This window comes from Adiantum capillus-veneris, chromosome 22, assembly GCF_014529385.1.
Source record: "Adiantum capillus-veneris isolate H3 chromosome 22, ASM1452938v2, whole genome shotgun sequence".
Classification (NCBI taxonomy): Eukaryota; Viridiplantae; Streptophyta; class Polypodiopsida; order Polypodiales; family Pteridaceae; genus Adiantum; species Adiantum capillus-veneris.
Genome location: NC_140952.1, coordinates 147,143,567 through 147,164,536, shown reverse-complemented (window position 1 = coordinate 147,164,536; position 20,970 = coordinate 147,143,567). Strand labels below are relative to the sequence as shown.

Genomic DNA, 20,970 nt, shown 5'->3' with positions numbered 1-20,970 from the left:
AAGAGTATGTATGTCATGATTAAGAGAAAAAAATAGCATAAAAGAGGGCAAAAGTGTACCTTGTGCAGCTTTGCTATGATGGAGATTTTGATGGCTTCGTTGGCTTCGAAACAGAGATAAAACACTAGGTCACCTACACAAGATGCCCTCGGAGCGCTCGTCTTCCTCGTGAAGAGTCAAGAAGTCAATTTTTGTTGAAAAAGTACGATGCACACGAAAACGCGATTTCGAGATTCTCTTTCTCTCTTCATGCATGCACCCAAAAATAGAAATGGATGCTTTTCACTTAAACTTTAAGAATAGTAGGTAATTAGGAGTTCTATTGACATTACTTCTTTGAGAATAAAACTTAAGCAAAATTGATAAAATGTCCAAAAGTAGTAATAGTGATAACAAATACCTTAGATTTTATATAAATCCTGGCTACCTAATTAGTTTGCCTTGAAAAAACAAAGGCTGAAAAAAACATTTAGTTTGAGCAATGATGGAAACATCGGACATTTCTTTTTCCATTCCATTTTCATATAAAGTGGGGCATTGAGTGGTCATCCTCTTATATTGTGACTTTTTACCTTGTTATCATAAAACCATTAAGTAGGATGTGGGTGCTTTATTAATAACTAATACTAGCCTTCATGTGGCGTACTCACACGGTCGACTCCTATTCAAAAATTTAATTTCAAACGAACACTAGTATTAGTCAGTAGCTATAAAGGTTACAAGATTAATTATATTGCCACTGACATGGAAATATCAAAAGCATGCAAGCTGGTAGGGAATGAATGCGATACAAATAGACAGATCGCACACAATAACGGATGTGGGTGAAGCTGCACAGTGCAGAGGACCTGAGCGCCCATCCACTCGCATGGAAGAGAGATAACCCCTAGGCTAGCATGCGTACTTGAGACCTGGGGGTGCATCACAAAGAGAGAGAGAGAGAGAGAGAGAGAGAGAGAGAGAGAGAGAGAGAGCATACGACAAGTGCTCAATTGTCTTCAGTGTAGCATGCAGAGGATGAAGAGTTGCAAACTTGCACGGAGGGGGGGGGGGGGAGCTCACTCTCATAAATAGATAGTACTTTGAGTACTATCTACAGACACTACTATTTATAGAGGCAACTCTCTTTTACCTTTCTTTTTTTTTTCCATAAAAGGGTGGCAAAGTTATATTAATAGAAAAGGCAAAATTACAAAAGCTACTTCACCCTCGTGGGCTTTGGGTGTATTACTGTCGGGATCAAACCGAGATGGACTGTTACAAGTAATGTTCGAGAAGAGTAGATAAAATCGTAATGATAAATACATTACACACACAAGGAGACTAGGGTATCATCCAGAATCTGCATTAGCCTAATTCCATTCCACCACAGCCTCCTCGTAGTTTCGTCTTCTGCCCGACACTTGTCCAGCATGTTTCTGAGATGGTCAATCAAGCCGTTCACTATTAACTCATGAGCTTTGTTGATGTCCGCTTTTGTGTAATACTCCCAGTAGTCCAGCAAGACTTTATACTCAACATTGTATAGGGTAACTTTGTCCAGCTTGAGTTGGTTAGCCTGCAGATTAACAAAGCAAAACAGTTTTCTCAGACTTGGTGTCTGGTAAGCCTGGTCAAAAATTATGTTGTTCCTGTCAACCCAGATGATCCAAAAAAATTCGGCTATGATTTTATTTCATAGACAAGAAAAAGTGCCTATGAAGTCAGCTAGCAAGAGTTTCTTTCAGTTAGGAGTAAAATCGAGAGCAGAAATCAAAGGTTTTAATACTTTGAGACTCTTAGAGCAGTTACAAAAAATATAGTAAATATTTTCTTTTCCTTTGCACTTGACACACAAACCATCCCCCAATCCTGCAGCTGCTCTTTTTTCACCTGTCTAGATGGATTTGTGTAGAATTAACCATAATAAGACAGAGTGCTTTGCCTGAATTCCTCGATTCCAAATGTTAGTGAACTTGAACTCCCATCGTTTTTTACTATAATTGACTTTCCATCTCTTGTTAAGAGTGACATACAGAGGAGTAGGGAGGGAGCAGAGAATATCAGAAGGGTGCTGCATCTTGAAACCTCCTTTCTAGTATACACTTTTGGTTGAAGGGGAATCATCCAAGGAAAGGGTCCAATACTGATCCTTGGGGAACAAGTTGATCCTGCTCTACTGATGAGGTTAAGTTCCCATGGGAGTAGTTTAAACCTAACAAGGAGCTCTGTGTCAGAAGCCCATCTGTGCTCTGCCTTTTTCCATAAGGTCCTGCCATGTTCTGATGCCCTTGAGATGCACCCTTCTTGTTGTTTTGCACTCTCTTTGTGTGACTGATGGGATGGGGGCTAAGGGTAGCCATATTGAGTCTATGCTTCTGATGGGGAAAGAGTGTTTGTTGTCCCAATCGACTCTGATGAGCCCTCTATATCTGTTCCATGCTGCCCATAAGGATTTGAGGAGGTCAGAACCTATTGGGATGAAGAGTTGAGGCCCGAAAAAGGCTGTGAACCAAGGAAAGTTCACCCACTTTTTGTTGTCTTTGATATGGAACTTTGATAAGTGTCTGAAGAGTAGAGCGACCATTCCTGCTCCGGCTCTTCAAGGGCTCTTACTATGGTCTTGATAGCCAGTTTGTCTGCCCATCTGGTAATCTCTGTGATCCCCAGCCCTCCAACTTCTTTTGGGAGACAAAAGACTTTCCATCCTACCTTGACTGCTCCCTTCTTGTTGGGGTCACCAGAACAAAGGAATTTTTTGCAGACCTTAGTGATGTCTTTAAGGTGGACATCGGGTGGCCTCCAATAGGAGAGGAAGTACAAAACATATGCCATTAAGAAATGCTTTACTACCAAGGCTCTGCCTGCAATGGAGGCTTGGAAACCTAGCCATCTGTTGAGCTTGGTGGCGAACCGCTCCCTAACCCATGCCCATCTTTCGGCTAACGTGACGTTGAAGCCCATAGGTATCCCTAACAATCTGAAGACTGTTCCATCCTGAATTATCTCACATCCTTGTCTTAGGATCCAATCAGGGATTGGTGATTTGCTCGCTCGGATCCCAGTCTTGGCATGGTTGATTTTGGAGCCCAAGGCTTTGCAAAAGATGTGTAGACATTCCCAGAAAGCTGACAATGAGGAATCTTCATTGATCAACATTGCATTTGTATCATCTGCAAATTGTGATAGGCATTGCTGCTTTCCGTCTGCCAGTGCTATTCCTTTTATGAGCCCTTTGTCCATTTTGTTTTTAACTAGGCAGTTAAGTACATCTGCTGAGATAGCAAACATTAAAGGGGCAAGGGGACATCCTTGCCTAACAGTCTTGGAGAGATTAAACGGCTTAGAGATATCGTTATTAATTGCAACCCTGGCTCTCGCATTTCCTAGCAGGGTTTCCACAAAGCTCACAAGAATCCTACCAAATCCCATCATCAATAAGCTTTCTATGATGAAAGACCATTCCAAATTGTCATAAGCCTTGTGAAAGTCGGTTTTGATAAAAACATAGTCCTGTTCAGTCTCTTCTGCATGATCAATCCCCTCCCAAAGAGAGATGACCGCTTCCAATATTCTTCTCCCCCTGATGAAGCCTTTCTGTTCCCCTGCAGAGCCACATCATGAGAGAGGGCATTATCCTGTTTTCCACAGCTTTGGCAAAAAGTTTATAAGCTGATGTTAGCATGGTGAGGGGTCTCCAATAGGACAAATATTCCATAGGGCCTTTCTTGTGAAGAAGTTTGATGATTCAAGTGTTGATAGGAGCAGGAAGAGCCTTGTATTTAAGAGATTCTTCCCATACTAGAAGAAGGATGGGGGCTAGCATATCCTTAAAGGTTTGATAGAACTTGGCTGGTAGCCCATCAATCCCTGGAGTTTTGCCTAGCTTAAGAGCTTCAATGGCCATATTGATCTCCTCTATTGAGATGTTGGAGTCCAGTTTCACAGCCTCATTATTTGGGATGACCCTATGCCTAGCTTTCCAGAGCTCATTTTTGGCCTTGATAATATCATTGCCAATTATTTCAGGGGGGCTAAACAGCTTGGCAAAGTGAGTTTTGGCTAATTCTGTGTTCTCTTCAGCTGAAGTTGCAAAACCTCATTCTGTGACAAGAAGGGGGACATAGTCTTTCTGGTGTTTCTTTCTCATGATTTCAAACATTTCCTTGGTGTGTCTGTCAATCTTGCCCGCCCACCAGTCCCTGAAGAAAATTTTGGAGTGAAGAAGAGCAAGGTCTTTTTCCTCTCAGAGTTTGTGATTTGTGCCTAAATCTGGGAGTCAGTACTGGTCGAGGTTTCAAGGCGGATAAGATCTTCATAGATACCGTCCTTTCTTTTTCTTTTGATCTTTGTGACCTCTTTCCTTATCCTAACAAGATTACTTTGAGTTTCTTTAACAGCAAGACCCCAGGCTTTAGCTGGCTTAAGACCTTTGGAGAACGGTTGAATCCAAATAGCCTTGATGATATTTTGAACTTCCTCGAGTTTGAATAGATTAGGGTCAGTGTGGAACCATTGGTTTCTAGTTTTGGTGACCTTGTCCTCAAGAGTGACTATTAAGGGGTAGTGATCAGAGGAGCAAGATGTCATCCTAGTTTTAGCCTTGAGCTTGGTGAAGAGATTAGCTAAGGGGAGGCTAACATAACACCTATCCAATCTAGCTTTTCTACTGTTTTCCCCTCGGTAATTTTTCCAGGTGAACTCTCATTGGGTTCCTATGTCCCATAGATCTAGCTAAGACTTTAGCTGGCCCCACACAGCCTTCTCCCTACCTGCCACTGTGAGTCCTCTTCTCTTGAATCTGTCAACAGTGGATTCGACCATGTTGAAGTCTCCCATCATGATAACGCTTTCCCTGATGTGAGACAACGAATCCCAGATCTTGGTCCTATCGTTTTGAGAGCCAATTGCATAGATCGAGACAATTAAGCAGGGGGTTGGTTCCTCTATAAAGATAGAGACCCAATGTTCACCTCTCGGGCTTTTATTTAGGGCGATCGTCCAGTCGGAAGGAACACCTAGAGCTGTGCCTCCGGCTCCTTTTTTATGAAAAGAGTGCCTCCAAGTCTTGTCAACAACGATCTCTGGTTTAGCTCTGCCCCTGCAATTTTGATTTCGTGAAGGCTGACTACATCTACAGGAATTGTTGAAGAGCCACTGTCTCACTTTCTGAGCTTTGGTGGGGTTAGATAACCCCTTCAATTCCAGGAGACTATCTTCATTTGATACCTTTCTTCTCTTTCCTTGGCTTCCCTTGCCCATTTTTCGGAGAGCTCTCAGACACTGCAGCACATGAGCTCTCTTATTGTCTTTTTGTATGTCCATTAGGGATTGGGAGGAAGGCTTATACGGTTTAAGGTCTATGTTTTCTTTGTTGGGGTCTGACAAGGGGCTTACCTTGTTGAGGTCAAGTGACATTTCCATGTCCATGTTGTTTACCTGTTTTTCTAGTCTTTGGGAGATTCATCTTCATCACCTGAATCGGTAGCAATAGATTCAACAACTACCGAGTCTTCCCATTCTGGGAGAGTTGCTAGTAGGGCAAACCTATTAGCATTTTTGAATTTAGTCTTGAGGTCTGCATTTCTCTCCGTGGGGCTAGGGACCGTGGTACCTTTCTGAGGTCTACTATTTCTCTTGTTAGTGTCAGGTCCGGGGTTAGTTGGAGTGTTTGGGGTCACTTCTTGAGGAGGGTTTTTTATGGGACAGTCTTTAGCAAAATGCCCTTTTGCTCCACAGTGGAAGCAAGCATTTGGCAGATACTTATACAACAGAGGTTGTTCGAATGTCTCCCCATCATCGAGCATAATAGTCATGCTTTGGGGTAATTCCTTTGATATGTCCATTTCAATGAGCACTTGGGGATGCCAGGCTAGGATGAACTCCCCTTTCGGTCTACCACCTAGCACCCTCCCGAGCTGGTCTCCAATAGTTCTTAAATGACCATGATAATGCATAGGTAAATTAGTGAACTCTACCCATACAGGAAAATGGGTTAACGAATCCTTCTCCGGATTGTAGTCTTTGTCCCATTTAAAGAGACTGAGAGGCGAGTTCCTTATTAGCCATGAACCATAGCTTAGAATTGTGAAAGCCATTTCAGCAGACTTAAACACAAAAATGTATTGATTCTTAGGTAAAGCTTGGATGGTTTCAACCTCGGCGCCCATGATTCCCCAGTGATTTTTGATCCAACCTCTCAAGGATTCAGCAGGTGGCCTCGGCCCCGCTAGCAAGCCTATCAGAGCTCTGTTCTCAAGATCAACCTGAGTTTTCCTTACTTGCCCAGCAGAAAGGACAACCCGAGGCTTACCTCTCTCAACAGTTCCTTGGTCGTGACCAGCAGAGTTCGAGCCTTTGTTTTTGTCATCACCCTAGGGAAAGGGGGAAGGTTGTCCATCGACAGACTCTTGAGCAGCCCCTGATACTGGTGCACTGGCTCCTCGGTAGCGGGTCGTTGGGAGAAGAAGCCCTCATTGTGCCTAAAGACATGAGCTTTCTCGAGAGTTTGTGCGATGTTCTTCGGAAGGCCGTGAAGCAGCTCGCGAAACTGAGCTTCAGTTAGAAGAGACGATGGAGCTCTGTTCAGAGACTGTGGAGAAGGGGATAACAAGTTGTCACAGATGAGAGAGGTGGTACCCCCTCCTCAGCACTAAAGGGCACGGGAGCAAAGAGATGGGATCTACGGCTGAGGGTGCGCGCACGAATCTCAAGGAGATTTGAGGGCTCAAAAAAATGGGGCGTGGGGTGCTGCTCGCACGATTCGAACCCGGGTGGGCGCTGGGCGAGGCGCATGGCTTATCCAGCCCCCCATGCGCATATGTTGACCATGGTGGGCAACAAACGCATGATAAGTCAACGTGGACAGCTGTGCCCATGTCCAAGTTTACTTTTCGGCGTCCTAGTTTACTTCTGGTGCATCCTACGGCCCTGCGCGCCTCTTCTTTTGTGCCCGAACTTCTTAGCCGTAGATCCCACCTCTGGGGCTTCATTTAATGCCCCGTGCCCTTTAGTGCTGAGGGTACCCCCTGGCGGATCAGATGCCCATGCATTGAATGAGGGGGAGTGAGAGATATGAGTGTTCAAGCAGGTGATTTTACCTTTCAATAGATAGGATCTGGGATTTGTTTTGAATAAAAAACCTGGTACTTTTAACCTTGTTTAAAATGGCACATGGCTTTTAGTGTCCACTTCCCTTGCAATGCTATTACGAGGCCTGCTGGTCCAGTGCTGGAGCTGAATGCTGCGGCTCAGAGAGAGTGTGGATGAAATGGGTCGGTGACTTCATAGCGTAACATAATGTTGCTGCCATGTAGCAGGGTGCTCTGTTGCGGAGCTTCTCAGAAATCGCATCCCCCTCTGCTGGCTCTTGCTTCTAGTGCGACGTCAGAAGCAGGTACCTACTTCACTGTTTCTTTCGATAACGTCTTCCGTGATTGATGGCTCCAGTTTGGCGCAGGCAGGCAAAGGAGGAGCCAGAAGGCCTCCCTGGAATTCTGTCAAAAGGACTGGTTGGCTGCACTCACACCCCTTCAGCGTCTTGCCAATGAACCAACGACAGCTAATGACAAGCTCGTTGAAGGAGTTTCTGGGCCTATCATGACTGAAGGTACCATGAGCTTAATCGACCCAGGTGTATTCGTGTTTGGAATCGATCCCGACGTTTCCGGGGCCATGGCGGTTCTACGTGGTGATGACGTCACCATGGCAGAGGTACCCTTTCCAGTTTTTTCCTAGTAGGCTGTTATTTGAATGAGAAGACAACTGAGCTGGCTCGAACTCAGATACATAGCATTGTAAAAGTTTCAAAACTATGGAAGCGGTGATTTCCGATTGACCATTTGTCTGTGGATGAAAATAAGAGTAGAATTTTAGCATTGTTTCCATATTTTTAAAAAAAGCTCTCTAGAAGGCCAAAAGAAATAAGATTCCATTGCGCTAAGGTTGCCTCAATACCTTGATATCTTGCATAGGGTGGTTGATGACATTCAGCCAACATCTTTTGCCGAAGAAGATGGGCGATGCATAATTTGGTGTGTCGCATTAAGAAGTCATCCCTAATATAGTAGTCGTACGCTGGTTCTCCATTCATAAGGCTCTCATAAATAGTAGCAAAATTAGGATCTTTATATTGTTGTTGCATGCCATTTAATGTGTGATGGTATATAGCAGAGATGTGGCACTTGTGGTTTTAGGAAAGAGCATCTGCAACCGCATTTTTTGACCTGCTACATGAACGATTTGAAATGGAACAAAGAGAGGTGACAGGTCATATGCCCACCACATTTGTTTCTCAGACAACTTGGTATGAGTGAGGAAATATAAAACCGGCCAGGGATTAGCCACTAGCTAATGCAGTACCTGTGGAAGCCTCGACAATCGCGCATGAACTCATACAACTATACATACAGATGAATAGCCCTTGAGCTGGACATCACGATTCTATATTCAAAAGGGGAGAGAGGTGTACGAGAGCGGAATCATTGTGCTACATAAGACAAGGAAGAAGGCAAGGTTTCAATTAAAGCTATGAAACCTGCACCTACTACTCACACACACAATGTATGATCACTTAATGAAGAAGAAGCAACCCTCTCTCTCAAAATAGGGCGCCCCCAGCTGAGATATCTAGCAGATTGGCTTTTGAGCCGCCAAGTGTTCACTTTGCCTCGTTTGAGTTAATTTCCTAGTACCCACCAACTTATAAGTGTCACGTGGGGGGCCTAAATGACTTTGAAATTTGCATGTAGGAACACTAAGGTTCAAGTTTTCGCAGATCTACGTTTTGGTGGTGCAGAAAGTTTTATTTTGGCTGCACCGTTCATAGGTAGTGTTTAGCACTATAGAATAGGAGTTATACACATATTGTGGTTACAGAGTGGTAACTGCTCACAGATAGTTAAGAGTAGTGAAGTTCTGCAAGTATGTCATTGAGAGAAGCTAGACAAGAACAAATTCCATGCTTGGAAGTTTAGAATGACTAATCTCCTTATGGATAAAGGTTATTGGGAGTACATTGATGGAGAGCATGAGGAAGCACCATTGTTACTAAGGCAAGGTGCAATTGATGTGCAGATAAAAGACTTTAAGGATTGGGGATTGGAATAGAGCGAGATATTTGATCTGTCTGCCGTCGGCTGTTTCTATCGCGCGATACAATGTGTTTGTGACTTCAAAAAGAGGGTCCCAAAAATTTAATAAAGATAAAGGGAAAGAAATCAACAACTGAGGTTAGTGGTTGTCATAGCCTCGTGACAAAATACCTCAAGCTTTTATGATCTATATGCACTTGTGAAATCAACCCCCAAAATATAATGCTTCCAAGAGCTCAAGGCATGGATGACTGCCTAGAGTTCGTCCTCATAAATTTGCAAGATGCGCTTGGCCTTGGTCAGAAGCTTACTCTCATATAGTATGACATGCTCATCTTGTTGCAAAACCCCAATACTACTCCCACATGCATCACAATGAACTTCAAAAGATTTTTGTAGATCAAGTAGTACTAGAGACATGCATGTGTCACAAGTTGGTGATGTGGCGTGCCGAAATGGAAAGAACTGGCCGAGAGGACAAGAGGAATTGAATTCGGAAAGTGTGGCCGAGGGGCGTAAACAGAAGGGTTCAGGGTTTTAAAATAAAAACCTAACCTCTACCAACTTATGGAGCATTGGCCGAGGGGCCTAAACTCTAAAGCTCAAAAGCTTGAACTATGGAAAAGATTTATGCATTTTGCACTGACACGTTTATGTGGCGGATTTCCACGAATTGCGCTGGCTGGTTTTGCAGCTTTTCGTGTGGGTTTTTTGAGAGCAGATGCTTTTGAGTGCCATAGATTTTAGAAATGATGCTTTTGGGCATCCCTTTTATGTTTATAAGTGCCCAGAGGGCCACTCTTCTGAGGGCATCTGGATGTCGAGTCTTGGAGAGAGTTGGACCCTTGGGGAGTTGTACCTTTGCGAAGCAATAATAAAAAAATACGAAAGGGGCGCCAGTCTTTGGGGCGAGTGCATCTTGGCTCGGAACTCCGTCATGGTGTGTCGACTCTCTCTCTCTCTCTCTAGTCAAGTTCAATTATTTGCAGATTTTGTTCGTGTGTTGCTATTGATTTCCTGCTTGGAGTGTCCAAGCTTGCAACAATGGTATCAGAGCTCAAATGATTCTTTTTCTACAGAGGATTTGATCCTTTTCTGCAACAGACATGGGTTCTCGCAGAGAATCCGACAAGATGAAACTCCTCTGACGATAGTCTGCGGGGAGATGGAAAAAAGCTGAGTACCAGCGCAGGAACGGAAGAAACCAATGGAGATTTTGGCAAATTTTCAGCGGGGAATCTTGACAGAGCGGATGAAAAGATTGATCAAGTACTCTAAAGACCCGAAGTATGTGAATCATTTGAAGGATTACCCGCTTGACGAGGTTCACTCCAAATGGCGAGAGGCCGTCCATCTGCGTGTCAAGTCAACAGAAAGCAAAGCCGAGTGTAGAAAAGCAAAAACTGTACTCACAAAAAGAGTTTGACAAAGCTCTTGAAAAGAAGACAAACCAAAGCTTAAAGCACTCTCGGAAGAAGAAGAAACGAGTGGATATCCTCGATTATCTGGGTCGGGAATCGACTTTCGAGGTGGTGAGCAGATCCAAGAAGCATGTTTGTTTTGAGGATGACTCAAATTTTTCTTCATCTTCAGAGAGTTTCGACAGTTCGTCGTCCTCTAGTTCTAGTGAAGATGAGAAAATGCAGAAGAAGCGGAGAAAAAGCAAGAAAAGTAGATTTTTGAAAAAGTCTAGAAGACACAGGGAGCCATCTAGCAATTCAAAGGAGGAGACCTCATCCTTTGATGAGAGTTCAGACAGTGAGAAAAAGAACAAGAAGACCAAGTAGTTTAGGGATGGGGGTCAAGCTTGACATGTTTTTAGGCTACCAGGACACCCATTGAGCCCTTGAATTTATACAGCAGATTGACGTTACCTTCTTAGGAGGTTTTTTTTGGGAATGCTCCAAGGTACTAACGGTGTCACAAGGACGGAGTCCAGACAGAAAAGGGGCCAAAACCTTAGTGAAAGAGCCAGTAAATGTGTAACCAACTTATGGAACCTATCGGAGTGGCCCAACTTCTTAAAGATCCCACTTATAAGTTGTACCAACTTATGATACCCCGACCGAGGAGCCTAAAACCTATTACATGAAAACGCGGACCCAAAATCGTGCAACAACTGATGACGTGGTAGGCTGTATGGACGTCGGAACTTGCACTGATAGGATGACGTGGCGTGCCGAATGGATAGCCCTAGGGGGCGCTAGCTTTTGGGAGTTCCAGGTGCTTTTAGAACATAAATTTTCATGTAACCGCTTTTAGCTAAGCCAAGAGCCTTTAAAAGGGTGCCAGGGCCTCCTGTGTCGGCAGTTTTAAGGAGGGTGGGCAGGCTCTAAAGTTTGATACGTTTTCAGGCTTTAAGGATACCCATAGAGCCCTTGCTTTTATCAAGCAGTTTGACATTGCTTTTTCGAGAGGTCGTTACTTAGAGCACTCCAAGGTACGAAGAGTGGCATCTTGAATCTCAAAAGAGAATGCCCAGACATGCTGGTCTATCCTACTGTTACGCATGGAAGCACTGACGAAGTGGTTGCAGTTCAAGCGACTTTTCACCTCTTCTTGGCTCACTCAAGAATAGGAACAAGATGTAATTATCGCTTGGAATCATGTGAGGATGACCAAGAAAGGCACACTGCTTGTCTACTGTCAGAGATTTTGGGATACTTTTCTACCTCTCTCCTCCTTTAAGAAAATCACCTTCAAGCAACAAGTTGAGCGGTTTTGCTGTGGACTCCCCAAGGAGATACAAAGTTATTGTTTGCAGAAGAAGTCCGAGTCCATGCAGCGGCTCATGGGACATGCCAAACAAGGGTTTGCAATGGATGGAGGCACTCTTACTTACCCTACAGATAGACTTGTGGCAGTCAGGATCGAACAAGAACCGACCAATGGTAGCTGGAAGAAGGGAAAGCAACTGAAAAACAAACCTTCGGGCCCTCAATTGTCAACAGAGCAGCACACTGAGTACTACAAAGAGGGCAAATGTTACGGATGCGGGGAAGAAGGGCATGTACTTGCCAAGTGCCCCACCAAAGCGTCTAATGATCAGGCAGAGGAAAAGCGAGAGAGTTCCAAAGCGGCAGAGGAGAGAGCGAAGAAAGACAAAACCAAAGCAAAAATGGTACTAGATTTTGTGGGGACTGGCCCGAAACAAATGGACGAAAGTATGGAGCTCTGCAGAGTGTGGGACAAAGTGCGAGATCAAGAAGCCCTCATCTTCTTTGACGGAGGAGCCAAGGCCAACTTCATCTCAAGTGAATTGGCGGCTCGACTTGGAATTACGCCAAAAGAAATGGGACCACTGATCAAGGCAGTTCTAGCGGTTCCAGGATGGGATGTTTCCATTACATTTGTCATAGCCAAACTTAGGTTGCATTGTTAGGGATAATTAGGGCACGAGGACTTCTACATCATGCCCTTGGAAGGGTGCGACGTCCTTTTGGGAATCCCCTGGTTCCATAAGAATGGCGTTGTGGTTGAGTACAAGGCGCGATAAGCGACATTGAAGAATGAGAAGAATAGAGAAACAACTCTTGATGTAAAATAAAGGGCAAGTCCGCCCGACTTGTATCGACTTCGGCCATTTTGAAATTAATGGAATCCAGTCTGTTTGTTTACTCGATCTACTTAAATGAGTTAAATGACAATAAAACATCAAATTTGTCCGACATTGAGAAGGAACGACAAGAGCTCAAGCAGATTGTCTCTCTGAAGGCTTACCGGGAGAGTTACGTCCTTAGTGATTTGAAGATCACACCATTGATTTGATTCTCGGTAGCCGGCCACCTTACCGAGTTAGCAGAGCCCAAAATGAGGAAATTATGAACCAAGTGAAAGAGTTTCTAGAAAAGGGTCTAGTTCAGCCGAGTACATCACCTTACTGTTCGTTAGTGTTGTTGGTATTTAATAATTAAAGAAAGATGGATCTTGGAGAATGTGCATTGACTACAGAGCTCTCAACAAAATCACCATCAAGAATAAGTTTCCAATACTCAGGATCGATGATATATTGGACAGGCTATAGGGTTCTACATGTTCTAGCAGAATCGACTTGAAAAGCGGCTATCTGTTACAAACTGCTGACGTGTCAAAGCCCTGAAGAATGGAGCCAACTTGTAGATCCGGCCGAGGGGCCTAAACCTAAGAAGAACAAGCAACATTAGAAGAAGAAGTCCTACCAACTTATGGGATCCCGTCCGATGGGGCCCAAGAGACATCAAGGAATTAAAATAAAGCAGGACCCACACACACACAAAAGGTTAGCACCAAAAACTGATGACGTGGTAGTTGTACAAAATGCTCGGATTTTGCATTACAGTGCTGACGTGGCAGATTTCCGCAAAACGCGTTGATAGTGCTGACGTGGCAGTTGTACGGATTTCCGTGATTTACGTTGGCAGCTTTTTGACATTGCTTTTGGACCAGAAGCTTTTGAGTTTGAAGGCTTTTCATGTAAACTTCTTTTGGGGCCTAGGGCCTTTAAATATGAGGCCATGGGCTCATTCTCTTGCATGCTTCCTGGAGAAGGTGCAAAGTCTGGAGTACCGGCTTGTACTGTGTTGATGCAATATAAAGAAATACCGAAAGGGGCGCCGAGGTTTGGGGCCAATACTCTGTGGGTGGAATTCCTCCACTCCGTGTCGCGTGTCGTCTCTCTCTCAGTTCAGTTATTATTGAAGTGCTAAAAGTTTGTTCAGTCTTTTCTTTTCTATTCGCACGTGGTGCCCGTCTTGTGACACTATCATCAATTCAGGATCGCTCTTGGAGATGTATACACGACCACGTTCAAGACGTCCTTTGGATTGTACAAGTATTTGGTGATTGATGCCTTTTGGTCTCACGAATACACTTCAACGTTCAATGGGACGTTGGACAAGATTTAAGAGAGCACCAGTCATTTGTATGGGCAACTTTTTCGACGACATCGTTGTATTCTCCAAGAGTGAGCAAAGCACAGATACCATATGTTACAGGTTTTCTAGGCACTACTACAACATCGACCGGTGGTAAATGGGAAAAATAGTGAGTTTTTCTTCAGAGATACACTTTTTGGGACACATTGTCTCTACAAAGGGTGTAAAGATGGACCTGGCCAAGGTTGAAACCACTAGAGTGATGAGGGAGTCGTTGAATATCTCCCGGCCCGGACCTTGTTAGGTTATGCGGGAGGAGTGTTCATCGGCGACTTTATGTTTCTATGTCTCGTAACATGCATATGTGAGCATGTGTGTTGCATTGTGATGTGCCAACCACTGAATATTCCTAATTGGATGAGATTGCCTTGGTATGGAATTTAACTGCATCAAGACACCCGCGGAAGATCATTGCGGTCTGGGTGTGATGGCTAATTTTACTAGCCGGAACATCAAGAGTTCCGATCTGGATGAAAGGAGAAGCCAACTCCTTGATCAAAAGAGCAGAAAGGAGACTCCTTAACAAAAAAAAGGAGCAAATTGAATGTCCCTCGAAATGATGCTCGAAAATTTTTGAGCGAACTTGAGTTGTTTTGCAGATATGCTGTAATCGCGTACGATTACTTTCTTTCAAGAAGGGGAGATGTCACAAACTGCTGACGTGTCAAAGCCCTAAAGAATGGAGCCAACTTGAAGATCCCGGCCGAGGGGCCTAAACCCTAAGAAGAACAAGCAACAACAGAAGAAGAAGTCCTACCAACTTATGGGACCCCGTCCGATGGGGCCCAAGAGACATTAAGGAATTAAAATAAAGTAGGACCCACTCACACACACAAAGGCTTGTGCCAAAAACTGATGACGTGGTAGCTGTATGGACAGCTCGGATTTTGCGTTGACAGTGTTGACGTGGCAGATTTCCGCAAAACGCATTGACAGTGCTGACGTGGTAGTTGTACGGGTTTCCGTGATTTACGTTGGCAGCTTTTTGGCATTGCTTTTGGACCAGAAGCTTTTGAGTTTGAAGGCTTTTTATGTAAATTGCTTTTGGGGCCTAGGGCCTTTAAATATGAGGCCATGGGCTCATTCTCTGGCATGCTTCCTAGAGAAGGTGCAAAGTTTGGAGTAACGGCTTGTACTGTGTTGATGCAATATAAAGAAACACCGAAAGGGGCGCCAAGGTTTGGGGCCAATACTCTTTGGGGTGGAATTTCGTCACTCCGTGTCGCGTGTCGTCTCTCTCTCTCTCTCTCAGTTCAGTTGTTATTGAAGTGCTAAAAGTTTGTTCAGTCTTTTCTTTTCTATTGGCACGTGGTGCTCGTCTTGTGATAGTGGTATCAGAGCATCAAGCGTGTGCTTTTCTGAAAGCATACCGGTCCTACCAAAGAGCAGGCAGAGCAAGCATAGTTACCGGGGAACGCCCCCTAGCCCCCGTTCCGACGTTCCGGGGGGCAGTTCCCTTCCCGAACGTTCCGAAACGTCCCGGAATGTCTGACGTTCCGGGTGGCCAATGCAAACCGGAACGGCGGTTCCGGAACGTTCCGAAACGCCCCCGGACCGTTCCGGAATGCCCCTGGAACAGCCAACGGCTACAAACAAATTTGGCAAAAATTGAAAAAATTGAAGTAAATGTTTGGGCTTCTTTTGAAAGTGTGCGAGGCCTCAAGGACTCATAAAATGCACCCCCCTCCCCCTTTCTCTTCACAAGCTAATCCTCAAGGCTCAAGCTCTCTCCCTCTCACTCTCAAGATCTCTCCCTCTCAAGACTCACTCTCTCAAGGCTCAAGGCTTCAAGCCTTCAAGCTCTCTTCCTCTCCCTCCCACTCTCTCAAATCTCTCCCTCTCCATCTCACTCTCTCTCTCTCTCTCTCTCTCTCATCATCTAGTCATAGCAAGGTTGAATGGTCTTCAAAACAAGTTTTTTGTGAGTATTAGAGTCAAAGCACTCTAATACTCCTTGTATTTAAACACAAGGAGCTAAAAATTGCACTATTTGGGTGTTTTTTATACCTCCCGTTCCGCGACGTTCCCGTTCCGGACCCCTAGCCGTTCCCCCGTTCCGTGGGGATCCCGTTGCCGTTCCCGTTCCGCGTTCCGGGTAACTATGAGAGCAAGATCGCACTTCCAAAGCTCATTGGAAATTTGAGCTTCGTGCTTCGATCTCAGACTTATTAGCCACTCCCACCCTTCATTGCTTATCGGGCGCGCTCCCGTCTTCACCGCTCATGTCTTACAGGGCATAAGCCATAAAGATCACTTGCAAGAGAAGGATCCGAGATTTTTTTCGAGCTACTATTTTTCTCAAGAGGCAGTGCCATGTAGATGTTGATCTCTATAGCTACCAAGCCGCACACTCCAAGGACTTGGCAAGCTTTCAATAAAATTTTTGTCCGAAGTTATATGGTTTCTGACATCTTTCTTTGGAGTGCAACTTTTGGCAGAGTGGGGTATCCTGAAATGCTTGCCATGGAAACCCTAGCAGATTATAACTTGAAATTTCTTGACATCTCTCAGTAGATGTCTCCTCACGAGCAGAAGACCTTGGAGGTCCAATGCGATTGCTATCTTGGGACTACCATCGCCGCCAAAGAAACACTGTCTGTCCAAGAGCTGTTAGACCATGCTGTGTTCTGCTACGACCTTATGGAATGAACCCAACCCTAATTTTTGGTGTAGGTTTCAAGATGGAAAGTCAGTCAACTTTTCAAGCTCGACTGATGTCGAGATTGTTTTTTAAGTTTGAGTTCTGTTTGAACTTGTTTGGTGATCTTGTTTGAAATTTGTTTGAAATAGATGGTATCTGTTTTAAACCTGTCTTGGTGCCGATTTGAATTGTTTGACTCTGGTTTTAAATATTGGTTTCAATGATTGGTGATTTTACTCCCGGTTGGAGAAGTTAGAAATACTGTTTTGGTATTGTTTGAACCTCGAAACGACGCAGGCCGATGCCTGGGGAGCGTTTCGTTGTATGCTTGAAAACCTCGGAACGATGCAGGCCGATGTCTGGGGAGCGTTCCGTTGTATGCTAGAAAACCTTTGAACGATGCAGACGGGATGTCTAGGGAGCGTTTGGTTGAAAAATATTGTTGTTGTTACTACTCGTGGCCCGGATCTGGATGGTTATGCGGGAGGAGAATTAAGAAGTCTGAGCAGTGGTTACTCTCAGCACCTCCAAACGACACAGATTGTGGTCTGGGGGGCGTTTGGTTGTAAAAGGCCTCTATATCTCCCGGCCTAGACCTTTTTAGGTTATGCGGGAGGAGTGATGAGGGAGTCGTTGAATATCTCCCGGCCCGGACCTTGTTAGGTTATGCGGGAGGAGTGATGCGGGAGGAGTGTTCATCGGCGACTTTATGTTTCTATGTCTTGTAACATGCATATGTGAGCATGTGTGTTGCATTGTGATGTGCCAACCAGTGAATATTCCTAATTGGATGAGATTGCCTAGGTATGTAATTTTAGTGCATCAAGACACCCGCGAAAGATCAGTGCGGTCTGGGTGTGATGGCTAATTTTACTTGCCAGAACATCAAGAGTTCCGATCTCGACGAAAGGAGAAGCCAACTCCTTGATCAAAAGAGCCGAAAGGAGAAGCCAACTCCTTAACAAAAAAAGAGCAAATTGAATGTCCCTCGGAATGACCCTCGAAAATTTTTGAGCTAACTTGAGTTGTTTTGCACATATGTTGTAATTGCGGACGATTACTTTCTTTCAGGGGGGATGTCACAAACTGCTGACGTGTCAAAGCCCTGAAGAATGGAGCCAACTTGAAGATCCAGGCCGAGGGGCCTAAACCCTAAGAAGAACAAGCAACAATAGAAGAAGAAGTCCTACCAACTTATGGGGCCCAAGAGACATCAAGGAATAAAAATAAAGCAGCACACACACACACACACACACACACACACACACACACAAAGGCTTGCGCCAAAAACTGATGACGTGGTAGCTGTACAGACAGTTCGGTTTTTGCGTTGACAGTGTTGACGTGGCAGATTTTTGCAAAACGCGTTGACAGTGCTGACGTGGTAGTTGTACGGATTTCCATGATTTACGCTGACAGCTTTTTGGCATTGCTTTTGGACCAGAAGCTTTTGAGTTTGAAGGTTTTTCATGTAAATTGCTTTTGGGGCCTAGGGCCTAGGCCTTTAAATATGAGGCCATGGGCTCATTCTCTTGCATGCTTCCTGGAGAAGGTGCAGAGTCTGGAGTACCGGCTTGTATTGTGTTGATGCAATATAAAGAAATACCGAAAGGGGCGCCAAGGTTTGGGGCCAATACTCTTTGGGGTGGAATTCCGTCACTCCGTGTCGCGTGTCGTCTCTCTCTCAGTTCAGTTGTTATTGAAGTGCTAAAAGTCTGTTCAGTCTTTTCTTTTCTATTGGCACGTGGTGCCCGTCTTGTGACACTATCATCAAATCAGGATCGCTCATGGAGATGTATACACGACCACGTTCAGGACGTCCTTTGGATTGTACAAGTATTTGGTGATTGATGCCTTTTGGTCTCACGAATACACTTGCAACGTTCAATGGGACGTTGGACAAGATTTTAAGAGAGTACCAGTCATTTGTATGGGCACCTTTTTCGACGACATCGTCGTATTCTCCAAGAGTGAGGCAGAGCACAGATACCATCTGTTACGGGTTTTCTAGGCACTATTGCAACATCGACTGGTGGTAAATGGGAAAAAGAGTGAGTTTTTCTTCAGAGAGATACACTTTGGGACGCATTGTCTCTACAAAGGGTGTAAAGATGGACCTGGCCAAGGTTGAAACCACTAGAGATTGGCCAGATTTGAAGAATGTGCATGATGTTGGAAGCTTTTGGGCTTATGCTCGTATTACCGGCGGTTCATTCAAAAGTTTGTGGAGATTGCTTCTCCGTTACAGATTCTGACACAAAAAGGGGTTCCTTTTTCTTGGGGACCATTTGAGATTATAGCACTCAAGACTCTAAAAGAGAAGTCGACAATTGGGCGAGTGTTGGTACTGCCAGATCTACAAAAGCCATTTGAGGTTTACTGTGATGCGTGTGGTCACAGTCTGGGAGCGGTCTTAATGCAAGAGAGCCATGTTTTAGCTTATGAGAGGAGAACCTTCTCGCAACCAAAGTGGGTTGCACAGATTTATGAAAAGGTGCTGTTGACAGTCATACATGCTCTTACTTAGTAGCGCCATTTTCTACTCGGAGCCGAGTTCGAGATACTTCTTGTCCCAGAAACAGCTCTTGGACAAGCAAATGAGTTGGGCAAATATTTTGTCGCAGTTTCACTTTCAGATGTCCATGTTAAGGGAAAGAAGAACTTGGTGGCAACTGTGTTGTCGTGCAAGCTACATATTTCGGCTATTTCGGCGATTCACCATCAGAACTTCGAGGATATGGTTGATTAGTACGCCACAGATTTTGCAGACATCTTTGACCGGTTGCAAAGCGGGGAGATAGTTGCAGGCTATAAAGGAAGGTTATTTGATGCGGAAGACTATGTTGTGTGTTACACAAGGGTTGAGGAACAAGGTTTTGACAGAATGCCACTATCCACCTTTTGTGGGCCATTGCAACATTGACATCCTTGAAAGATGTAGAGCAGTATTTCTATTGGCCGAGGCTCAAAAAGGACGTGGACGAGTTTGTTCGCAGTTGCTCAGTGTGCCAAAAGGTCAAGTTTGACAGGCATAAGGCATTGGGTCTACACAACCACTACCTATTTCTAGCCGACCTTGGGAAAGTATAGCAATGGACTTCATTTTTTATCTTCCCAAGACTCAGAGTGGGCATGATGGCATTTGAACAGCCATCGACCAATTCATCAAACAGGCTCACTTTATTTCGGTAAAGAAGAGAGTTAAATCTGATCATTTGGCTAAGCTGTTTGTCTCGCAGATTTTTAGATTACATGGTATGCCTGAATCTATAGTTTCAGATAGAGATCCCCGCTTCACGAGTTTGTTTTGGAGGGCAATCTAGGAGAATATAGGTATACGGCTTAAATTCTTGTCCTCATTCCACCGATAGATAGATGGGCAATCGGAGATGGCCAATTTAGTGGTCTTGGACTTGTTAAAGTTGTACATCTCTAAATAGAAGACTCAATGCGAGAAGTATTAGCCCTTGGTGGAGTTTGCCTACAATACTACGGTTCTTACGTCTATGAGGAAGCACCATTTGAGATTATCGAGGGTGTCAAGAAGATTCCACCTATTAAGAGCACCAAAGATAAGATTTTTGAAGCAGATCAGTATACAGAGGATTTGGACACTGCTTTTGCCAAGGTACAGGAGGCTAGAGAAGTCTCAAGCATGGCATAAGAAGGCAGTTGACAAGCATCGATGTGACTTGTAGCTGAAGGAAGATGATTGGGTGCTACTACGGTTCAAGAAGGCACGCATACAAAAATGGAAGGGTAAGGAGAGGCTTTTTCCAAAGCTAAGTATGCGATACCATGGCGCTTTCCGGATGTAAGAAAAGATAAATGATGTATCCTTTAGACTGAAGTTACTAGATACTTGGAAGATTCACAATGCAGTCCATGTGAGTCTTTTGAGACCTTTCAAAAGTGAAGTGCTAGTGGATAGGGAGCCAGAGGAGTAGCCCGAAGTGGAAGAGAGCAGAGATTCTCATTCCAGAAAAGGTCCTGGCTCACAATGAAGGGAAAGTGAAAGGTAAGCTAATACGTCGGTATTTAGTCAAGTTTAGGAACTTTCTGGCTTCGAATTCCAAGGGGATGGAAGAGAAGGATCTAGCAGATACTACTCAGATTTTTGGAGCTTTACCTTGAAGCTTTTGAGCAGTTTGAATCTTGTGCGGTGCGGATTGCACAAGAGGGGAGTTACTCGGCTCCTTGTCACAGGCTACCTCGATGGAATAAAGTCATTGATTTTTTTTTGAGATTTTAGGGATACTGTTTGGCTGACAGTATTTTGCTGAATGACTTTATGTAAAGAAGTACTTTGAAATGGGAATTCTTAAAAGGAATCTGTTACATGTGC

General features: G+C 44.4%; 1 protein-coding gene across 1 annotated transcript in view; it reads left to right on the top strand.

Annotated features, from left to right (window-relative positions):
* Positions 1-7,159: 7,159 nt before the first annotated feature.
* The window catches only part of LOC147430396 (Holliday junction resolvase MOC1, chloroplastic-like), a 118,963-nt gene continuing 105,152 nt past the window's right edge, over positions 7,160-20,970 (top strand). The window contains exons 1-2 of the mRNA XM_086494857.1: positions 7,160-7,375; positions 7,439-7,692. Of these exons, the coding sequence (XP_086350983.1) occupies positions 7,279-7,375; positions 7,439-7,692 (351 nt within the window). The 5' untranslated portion in view covers positions 7,160-7,278. The remainder of the gene's footprint in view (positions 7,376-7,438; positions 7,693-20,970) is intronic.